The sequence below is a fragment of the Propithecus coquereli genome, unplaced genomic scaffold, assembly GCF_000956105.1.
Source record: "Propithecus coquereli isolate 6110/MARCELLA unplaced genomic scaffold, Pcoq_1.0 Scaffold585, whole genome shotgun sequence".
In the NCBI taxonomy this organism is placed as follows: Eukaryota; Metazoa; Chordata; class Mammalia; order Primates; family Indriidae; genus Propithecus; species Propithecus coquereli.
The window spans coordinates 154079-164233 of record NW_012151785.1 but is presented as its reverse complement, the minus strand read 5'-3'; the positions used below and the strand labels follow the sequence as shown (position 1 = coordinate 164233).

At 57.3% G+C, this 10155-nt stretch overlaps 1 protein-coding gene across 1 annotated transcript in view; it reads right to left on the bottom strand.

Moving 5' to 3' along the window:
* Positions 1 to 2146: 2146 nt before the first annotated feature.
* ALOX5 (arachidonate 5-lipoxygenase) overlaps positions 2147 to 10155 on the bottom strand; it is a 49251-nt gene continuing 41242 nt past the window's right edge. Inside the window, exons 8-14 of the mRNA XM_012658408.1 lie at positions 7443 to 7646; positions 6612 to 6698; positions 4978 to 5156; positions 4705 to 4826; positions 4289 to 4389; positions 3892 to 4062; positions 2147 to 2740 (exon numbers count right to left, since the gene is read on the bottom strand). Coding sequence (XP_012513862.1) covers positions 2561 to 2740; positions 3892 to 4062; positions 4289 to 4389; positions 4705 to 4826; positions 4978 to 5156; positions 6612 to 6698; positions 7443 to 7646 — 1044 coding nt within the window. The 3' untranslated portion in view covers positions 2147 to 2560. The remainder of the gene's footprint in view (positions 2741 to 3891; positions 4063 to 4288; positions 4390 to 4704; positions 4827 to 4977; positions 5157 to 6611; positions 6699 to 7442; positions 7647 to 10155) is intronic.

Here is a 10155-nt window from a genome sequence, read left to right as displayed (position 1 = left end):
CATAGGGGTTTTTTTTTTGTTTTGTTGAGATTTCCTATCCTTTCATAAATTGGAGCATATTTCCTTTAACTCACTGAACACAGTAAAGTGATGGCTAATTCCAGCATCTGGGTCATCTTGTGATTGGTCTTTGTTAATTATCTTTTCTCTTGAGAGTAGGTCACATTTTCCTGATTCTTGGTATGCTGAGTAATTTTGGATTATGTGCTATGATGAATGTTATTTTGTAGAGATTCTGAATTCTGTTATATTCCTCCAAAGAGGGATTTTTTTTTTCAAGCAAGCAATTAACTTACACTGAAAACTGAAAGCTCAAATCTCAGTTTGGTTGTGCTGTAATGTGTTTTGAACATAGGTGTCCCTCCAAAAATCATACATTGGAACTTAAACCTAAAGGGGATGTTCTTGGGAAGTGGGGCCTTTGTGGAAATGATGAAGTCTGGAGCCCTCATGAATGGATTAATGCTCTTTTCAAAGAGGCTTCAGAGAGGATTCACCCTTTTTTGCCCTTCTGCTCTGTGAGGAAAAGGCATCTTCTTGGAAGCAGAGGCCGAGCCCTCACTAGACACTGAACCTACTGGTGATTTGTTCTTAGATTTCTAGCCTCCAGAACTGTGAGAAATAAATTTCTCTTCTTTAGGAATTATCCATCTTGGGTATTTTGTTATAGCAGCAAAAACAGACTCACATAGGTTGTTTTATCCTAAATCAGGCTGTTTGCACTTCGCCCCATGCATGTGTGTCTTAGGAGTCAGCCAGAGATTTGGACAGTCTGTGCACAGAATTTGGGACTCCCCCTCTCCTGCGGTAGCAAGGGAGCTGTGCTACTCAGATACCCAGGTGCAGGGCACCAGGATCACCGGCTCCAGAGAACATGACTGACAGACAGCCTTAGCTGCCACACCTTTGGATCCACTGTGACATTCCTGCCAAGACCGCTGTTGCCATTCCGTCCAGATGCAATATTTCTGTAATGGTGACTTTTGTTTGAGGACTTCCCACTGGCTGGAGTGAGACTTTTTCTGACGAGCTCTGCAGTCTGAAGCCCCTTTTACCAATCCTTACTTCTCTTTCCCCTTTTGCTGGTGCCAGACCTGCAGCAGCACCTGCCTACTTCTGTTCCTTCCTGCCCCTCCTCCTTGACCACATGGCCTTGTGGGTTCTAAGATTGGTGTGTAGGTTCTCAGAGTTGGGAATCTGGTCTGGGGACAAATAGTAATACGGAGCGGAATGCCTCTACCATGGCCATGTATTTATGGCATCTGTCCTGAAGGTCATTCACAAATATGGTGGGCAATTCTCAGAGGGATGCTGGGAAGTCTGGAGCAGTAAGGGGCTGTGCTCACTCCAACAGTCAAGTTTTCTCAGAGTGATTTGTGGACTCGAGAACACATGCACACCTTCTTCTAGGCCATGTTAGCCCTGGTAGCAAGAAGCGTTTTACCCAGACATTGAGCTGCGGGCCTACCACATCAGGAGCACCTTCCAGAAGCACTGGAGACCCTGTTGACGTGATTCTGAAGCCAGGGCTAGGGGGTTGTGAGTTGGGCATGTGAGTAGGAGGGGGTAAGGGGTCACCATGCCCAAGCTTAGAGCTGGCTCTGCTTCTCGGGCCTGGGGAAAGAGAATGCATTTTTGTAAGTCATGTTAAGAGCACTGTCTTAGGAGAAAACAAGCCCCCAGCCCCCCAAGACGATGCCTGGTATCTGCCAGTGAGGTGCCCTGCCAGGAGGGAGATGAGGGAGCAGCTGAATGCTCATGCCTGATGCCAGCCCTGGACCAGCCTGGGGCACAGAAATAAATAAGGTGGGTCCGCTGTCCTTCCAGGGGCTCCCCTCCCAAGGGAGAAACTGCAAGGGAGGGCAACAACAGAGGTTCAGACAAAGCCCTGGGGAGAGACAAACTGTATCTGGTTTGGCACCTTCCCAGAGGCAGCGGCAACTGGAATGTGTTCTGAAGAAAGAGTAGGAGCTGCATGGTAGAAGAAGAGGGAAACAGCACCTTCTTTCCAGATTGGGTGGGGAGGCTTTTGCCCAGAGGAAATCACAGTGATTATGGGGTTTTGCCAACACGTGTGTGCGTGCTGGGGGGCGGGGGCAGTGAGCTATTTGGGGTGATTGGCGCATAGCATGTGGAATGAGACCTGTTTCAAATGAACCTTTTTACTTTTATGACAACCAATTCTTAATTCACTCAGTAAGAATTTATTTGGGTATCTGCTACATTTAAGAAATTGGACTAGGCATAAATAGGACAGAAAATAATCACCCCGGGTCTCCAGCAAGAACAAGCGTCTACCAGTGGTCCTGACTGGTGCTGCTGCCCGGCGCGGAAGGGCTGAGCTGCGTGCGGGGAGGAGGCTGCGCGCTCTGCTCTGAACAGGAGGGGTCGCTGCAGGGTTTATACACTTTGACCAAACTATGGGATTCCCTAAAGACTGAGGGGTAAACAGGGAAAGTGCGCTGCCAGGAGGCCTGACCAGAGAGCCTGCCTGCCGGGGGGCCGGAGTCCATGGGGCTGGCGCAGCCGCCTTCCCAGGGTGGGACTGGCGCGGGTGCGCTCAGATGGCCACGCTGTTGGGAATCCGGTCTGGAGACAAATAGTAATATGGCAGCTTCTTGTTCTTGTTGCGCTCAGCGATCGTGCTGACGATAACCTCAAGGTTCTTGCGGAATCGAGCCATGGCCTCCTTCACAGGCTTCTCGATGAAATGCTCTTCTGGGTACATGCCCAGGAACAGCTGAGGGCCCAGGCGCGGACAGACAGGTTAACCTGCCGCCAATGTGAACTGACAGGCCTGTCCCGCCCCCAGGGGCCACCCCTTGGGAGGTCAGGGAGGAAGCATCTGTTCACCTCCCCATCTCCGCCCTCTGCTGCTGCCGAGCATGCGCCGAGAAGGCAGATGCCGCCTCCAACCTGCTTTCCCCGAGGAAAGTCTGGGCTTCGTGGATTAGTGGGGAAAATAACTGCCTGGCTGCCGAGTGGTCATGAGATGACGCAGGTGAATGTGGAGGCTGCTGGTGGTCCTAGCTTGGTGGGCATGTGGCCCTGGCGGCCTGGGTGGGCCACCCTATGCAGCACTCCCACTCGCCATCTGGGCTCCAGGCAGTGCCGCAGGGGCACGGGGAGGGCGGAGGCAGGCCTGGTGGGGGAGTCAGACGGGGTGGTTCTGGCAGGGTGGTGTGCTCATCTGCATACGCACGGACGTTTGCAAATGAAAGCCAGACGTCTTGTTTAAAAGCTACTCTACTGGATTGTTAAGACACAGTTTCAGCGCTGAAAAGATGTGAGATTTTGGATTTAGTGTGTGGAGGTCAATTGCCTCAATATTCTTTGACCAAGAAATTCCTCTACTAGGAGTGACACACATGCATGTCCAGGGAGGGACCAACACAACAACAAAGGCCCCGAAACAACTCAGATGCCCAACCCGTCTGAAGCTGGTGAAACTGGTGCCACCATTGCACGAACCACTGAGCTACTGCCAAGGGGTTGTGTCCGCCAAGATAACCAGATTTGGTGTTAGGTTAAATAAGGAGTATGAGTCTAGAAGGAACCCAAGAAGCTCTTAGTCGTTCCCTCTGGGGTGCTAGGGAGAAACCACATGGAAGAGCTTAGTCAATAGCTGGGGAAGGGGGTCACACGTCACCTTCGGTGACAATGGGTGGAGCAGAGCCTGTGTGCTCTCCTGTCCTGCCACCCTGAGCTGTGTCCAGGCTCGGGCCTGAGGACCTGGTGGCACAGGCAGCCCATTTGGGCCCCCCCAGCCTTGGAAGTCAGGATTCCTGGTCCCATGAGTCCAGCCTGGGCCCTGAGTCACAAAACCCTAAAGTTGAGGAATGGGTTAAACTTGGGGTGACCTGGGCTGTCCCCCACACTGCCCAGCCTCACCTCATTTTCCTGGAATTGGCTCAGCGCCCACACTGCACCCAGATGCCAGCAGGAGCGGCCGCGGTCGGGCAGCGTGTCCACGATGTGCTCTATGGTCACGACGCCCTTGGCCGTGGGCGGCGGGGCTCGCATGGTCGGGGGCGCGTTGGGGATCCAGGAGCACCAGTCGTACTGCGGGACGGCCACCGGCAAGCGTGGGCGCCCCTAGGCTCAGCTACCCGCCCACCCGCGGCCCGCCACGCCCACACCTGCCCGACTGGGGGCCGCCTGCTTGGGCGCCCCCGCCACCCCGCCGCGGGCTGGGCAATCGCCCCCATCGCCCCCGCCCGCAGCCGGCGCCCGGGGATCCTGTGGGAGCCAAGATGGCGGCGGCGCAGGGCGGGCGCAAGGGGCCCACCTGGCCGAAGTTCACCGCGGCGTGCTGGGCCGAAGCCGTGAAGATCACCACGGTCAGGTACTCGGACAGCTTCTCCCTGCTCTTGAGCGCCTTGGGGAAGCCTAGGGCGGAGCCGCGCGTGCGCTGAGGCCGCGCCCCGCCCCCGCCAGGGAGGCCCCGCCCCATTCCGCCAGAGAGGCCCCGCCCCTCTCCGCCGGGGAGGCCCCGCCCCGCCCCCCGCCAGGGAGGCCCCGCCCCATCCCGCCAGAGAGGCCCCGCCCCATCCCGCCGGGGAGGCCCCGCCCCGCCCCGCCAGGGAGGTCCCGAGACCACGCCCGTGGTCGGGGCAGGGGCGTCGCTGCTCCGAGAGCCCGCAGGAGGCAGCCGGTGGGCGGCGGGAGCCCGGGGCCCAGGGAGGGGCGGGAGCGCTGCCCTACCTGAGGCCTTCCTGCCCCGCATGCCGTACACGTAGACGTCCTTCACGAAGTCCTGCAGCTCCTGGTCCTCCTCCACCACCTGGTCACTCTCGTAGTAGATGTCCACCACCTCGGCCGTGAACCTGGCTCGGGGGCGGGGGCAGCCGGCAGTGGGTGACCCAGCCGGGCGTGCGGCGACCCTGCCACTTACTCCCACTGTCCGGGCTCGGGGCCTCCCCTCCCCCGCGCCCCCTGCCCATCAGCGCCTGACGGCGGAGCCCGCGCGGGTCTCACGTCTTGATGGCTTCCCACACCAGCAGCCCGTCGTCCCGGTAGAAGTAGTAGGGGATGTCTTCTTTGCTGTCCATGCCCCGGGCCTTGATGGCCTCGGGGAAGCACAGGGAGGCGTAGGTCAGGTCCTGCATGGCTCTCTGCACCATCTGCACGTGCCCGCCGCCCCCTGTGGCGTTGGCCTGGGGTGGGAGGGGAGTGCCCTGAGCCGAGACTCCTCCGGCCCTCCTGTCCAGCCCCTGAGCTCACCCCGCGTCCGTGCGAACCTGTGCAAGGCCAGTGGGGTGGCCAGGCACGCGGAGGGGCAAAGCCACGTCCTGTACATGGTGGGGCGGGGGGATGTTTCATGCAGAGAATGCCCAGGGCAGCCCGAGGAGCGCTTTACAGGGAGGAGCCTTGGCTGGATCCAACGCAAGGGCTCGAACCGCGAGACACAGCTGCAGCAGGGAGGCTGAGCTCCCGCCCCCAGGAGGGCAGCCAGGCAGCTGGTGGGCGTGTGGGGAGCTGCGGCACTGGTGGGCCTGGGCTTCTTCGGTGCTGTGCTAGGATGCCCAGTCCTTGCTCCTGGGGACCCGCAGGCCCCAGGATCCACGCAGCTCCTCTGAGGGCCTACTGTGTGCTTAGGTGAGGGCTGGAGTGACTCACAAGGAGGGGTTCTAGTCCTGGTCCCAGCAGCTCAGATGCAGACACACATGCTCACATATGTGTGCGCACACACAGACACATACACGCTTGGACACATCCAGGTGGCTGAGCAGTCAGGGACACAGAATTTTCAAAGAAGGACTTGGTGCTGGGTGCCAGAGATTGGTGGTCATTTGACCCAAGCGGGACCAGCTAGAGCTGCTCCTGGTACTTTTTGTTTGGATGTGGCCGGGGAGGTGACGGCCGCGAGGGAACATGAGCCTGGAGCTCTCTGTGACAAGGTTCCATCCCCACCCCATGTCTGCAGCAGGAGTGTGAGCCAGCAGGCATGAGCCCTGGTGCCCTGCCTGAGTCCCTGGATCCATTCTGGTCTGAGACCCCGCCCCCCATCCTGTCCAGGTTTATAACACAAGATGAGTCCTATCCAGTGTGAGCCGGTTTGAGTTGGGTTTTGTGATTTGCCTCCCAAACAGGGTCTCAACTTCAGTGATCGTCTGGCCTGGTCACTGACAGCTAGGGCAGGAGGAAGGTCAGGTGAGGGCTGGCGTGAGGGTCCAGGCTGGTAAGGCTGCAGGGGGCTCACGAGGTGGGTGCTGCCTGGGGGCCGGTGCGGCAGAGCGGGGAGGTTCAGAGTGGTGGGCAGGCCAGGGCAGGACCCAGGGGAAAGCAGTGGGAGGGAGACCCAGGTCCTTGATGCGGATGAGGTCAGTGGGCCGTGAGGAGCGGGTGCAGAGGGGGTCTACGCCCATGTCCCAGAGGCCAGGAGAGGGGAGGGGCGGAGTTGCTGACGGAGACACTGCCGGTGCACTGGGGGGGAGTGCTCCCCGTGGCTGGTGGAAGGGGCCAGAGACTGGCCAGGGAACCTAGGAGCCGGCGCTCTGGGCACAGCCTCCAGCCTCCACCCTTCCCAGGCCTCTACCTCAGTCGAGCCCTCAGGTGGCGGTGGAGGCTGCCAGGCAGGGCTCTTTCCCAAGGACAAGGAGGGCACTCACCTTGTCAAAGAGGCCGTACTCGCAGATGAGCTGCTCTCGGGCCTTGGTGTTGATGGCGATGGTGAATCGCACGTGCGCCACCAGCAGCTGGGGGTGGGGGGAGGAGGAGGAGGCTTCAGAGAGGGCCTGGCCAGGGCCTCCGGACCGGGTGCCCCTGGGACCCCAGCAGGCTCTCCCCAGCCCACCATGCAGGGGATGCTGGATGCAGCGGGGAGTGAGGTTGGGGTGCTGATCTTCCTGCCGAGTGGCTGCTGGGGGCCTGGCACAGCTCTGATGCTAACAGTCGAGAGGATGCTGCTAAAAACAGGAAGTCAGCACTGGTGTAGGGAGTAACTACAGTCCCAGGCACGGTTTTGAGCTATCTGAGTTTATGAACTGTGCTAATCCAGACCATCGTCCGACGAGGCAGGTGTACTAGTTTGATCTGTTTCACTGATGAGGAGAATGAGGCGCATGGAGGTATTTTAGCCTGCAGTACCCCAGCAGTCAGTGCTGGTAGGATTCCGGAAGAGAGAAGGAGAGTGACAGCAGGGGTGGCCGCCAGGATCAGCCAAGGATCCCACGGAACTCATTTGCGTTTTCAAATCCCGCTCCCTAGCCAGCCGGGCGCCCATGCCAGGTCCGGCCCAGCAGCGCAGCAGCGCACCCTGGGGAACAGCAGGCTCCCAGCTGCTTTCTTCGTGTGGGGCGTTACTGGCTCCTGGAACGTCGCTCCTGGGGGCCCCCTCTGCTGCCCACTCCTAGCCACAGTCCCCGGTGGGAATGTCAGCCCCCTGCCGCCTTCATATCCTGGAGGCCCTCCCCTCCTGGGGGAAGCAGGAGCTGCGGTACCTTGAACATGGGGTGCACGGCAGGCAGCTGGCGGTACAAGGCGATGCCAAAAACTTCGGACACCAGATGTGTGCGCAGAAGGTGTGTGATGGTCTGGTGGACGTGAAAGTCACTGGAACGCACCCAGATTTTGGCCAAAAGCCAGTCGTATTTTGCATCCGAAGGGAGAAAAATGGGGTTCTCCTCTCCTGGTGTTTGGTTGAGCTGGAATGTTGGAGACAGAAAACACATTGCTGTATTTTGCTCCGGACTATAGCTGTTGGAGAACCTGGCCTCTCAGGAAATTCTAGAAGAATCCAAATTTCTTAACCAGTGACTTTTGAATCGTGAGAAGAGTCTGGAGGGGGGCAGAGGGCCCAGGGGTGTATTTCCTGTCCCAGTGACGTCACTTATGGTCTGCACGACCCCGGAGGACACACTGAGCCTTTCCGGGCTCCAGCTTCGCCGCCTGTGGGGACAAGAATTTCTCAGCTCTCAGGGTCACTGGGTGCGCCCATCTTCTCCTGGTGCCCTCAGTTAGCTCCTCCCGCTCGCGGGCTCGGGCCCTGAGGCTGCTGAGACCCCAGGGCGGGGGCCGGGGCTCGAGCTCTGCCCTGAGCCCAGACAGGCGGCGCAGGAGGCCGAACCGCTCGCCCCTTCCAGTTCAACTCCACCCTGAGGCAAAGGTGATTTTTTTTCTAAAATGCAAATAAATCACGTGAATCGCCTTTTTAAAAGCCACTCAGAAAGTCACTTCTTAATGCCAGAAAATAAAGCCCCCAAACTCCGTGGGGCCCTGGCCGTCGCGGCCCCTGCAAACGCAGCGCCACGTTCCCACCTCCGGCACCCAGCGCCGGCCCGCGCCCTCCTGCGAGCCTGCAGCCCTTCTGTCACGCGAGGACGCGGGGGCCTGGAGGGTCGACAGCAAGGACGCGCCAGAGGAGCACCCGGCGGCGGCAGGTCGGCCGCACAGCTCCGCCCAGAGCGCACGGCCAAGTCACTTATTGGGTTGGGTAAGTGCTGGGGAAGGTGATGTCCTTGTCCCCCTGGAAAACAGCGCTGTCCAATAGAAACGTAATGCCAGCCACAGGGAATTTTACATTCGCAGGAAGCTACATTAATAAAAGGAAAAGGAAACAGGTGAAATTTAGACTAATCATAGAATTTTATTTTACCCAGTGTATTCAAAATATTATCACTTCAACATGAGACCAGTCTAAAGCTATTAAGTGAGATAGTTTGCATTTCCTCCCTCATTCTGAGTCCTGGAAGGCAGGGGTGTACTTTGCACTGCGGCAGGTCTGGGTTTGGAAGAGCTCCCTCTCCAGTGCTCCAGAGCCGGGAGGCGGCCCCAGCGCTCCCCAAGACCCAGACGGGGCAGGGGGCGAGAGCAGAGTGACCTGCATGCTCTTCCTGCTTGCTTGTTGCCACGGGAATGGCTGGCTGTGGTGCGCTGTGCCCTTTCGTTTTACGTCTCCCGTGTCTGCCTTGCTTTTCGGCTTTAGCTCACCGCGGACGCCCCTCCAGGTCAGCTGGGATGGGTCGATCGCATTTGTTTTAACAATTTCATGGTCTGCACGTGGAAGGTTTTAATCAACCCTCTCCTGCCTTCAGATCGTTCTGTTTGTTTGTTTCCCCACACGCAATGCCGGGGTGATCATCCTCCGCCACCCACCCGCACGTTGGTGCTTTTGTTTCTGCTGCCTGGTGGCTTAGGGAAGCCACTGCTGAGCCCCCGGGCCTGGGCATGACAGTGCCGTCCCTATTGCTCCAGAAAGGTTCATTTTGCCCACACACACCTGGTCAGCGGCACAGGTTGTCAGGACACTTAGCAGGTAAGCAGTCTGGGCCCGCAGCCCCCCTGCCCAGTGCCCCTCCAATTGCCCTGGCCATGCCAGCCCTGACTCCAGGATCCTCTGACCTGCCTGCTCTGAAATATGGAACCTCGAGAGGCACACCTGGCACACAGGTGTCAGCGCAGGCCCTGACCTCGGGCTGCCCGGGCCTGCCCAGTTCCGACCCTGTGAACACTACCGGGCGGTAACAACTCCTAAGCAGTACAGGGGGCAGCGGTTGGCGGTTACTATTATTACTTTTTTGCTAACACGATGGGTCACAAATCTCATTAACTTGAATTTGCATTCCCTAACTATGGTGAAGTTGAGAATCCTTGCATACACTAATTGTCATTTACATTTCCTAATCTGTGACTTGCCCATCGTATTCTCTGCCCATTTTTCTACTGGGGTTTTTGTCTTTTCCTTATCGATCCGAACGCGCTATTTGCATATCATAGATATGCATCCTATAGCTGTCACCTGTGTTGCAGTTATTTCCTCCGATCTATTTTTGCCTTTTGGCTTTGTTTACGGTATATTTTACCGTTCAGTTTTAAAAACATTATGTAATCAAGTATGCCTATCTTTTCCCTTATAATTTCTTGGTTTCCTGTTTTTACTTTTAAAAGCCTGCATATTATCCATTGTCCTCCTAAACTCTTTTACTTTTTCTATTTTAATCTTCACTTCATCTGAAATTTATTTTGATAAATGTTGTGACTGAGGGGTCCAGTTTAATGTTTTTTCTTATGCAAAGACAGTGTGACAGCACCATTGGTACCCCACCCCACCCCCACGTTGTCATCCGTTAGCTTCCTCTGTAGGAGTCCTGTTTCTAGATGTCTCCTTTACACTCTTGCCCCAGTCTGGCCGTTCTCATGCGGAGCATCTGCTTT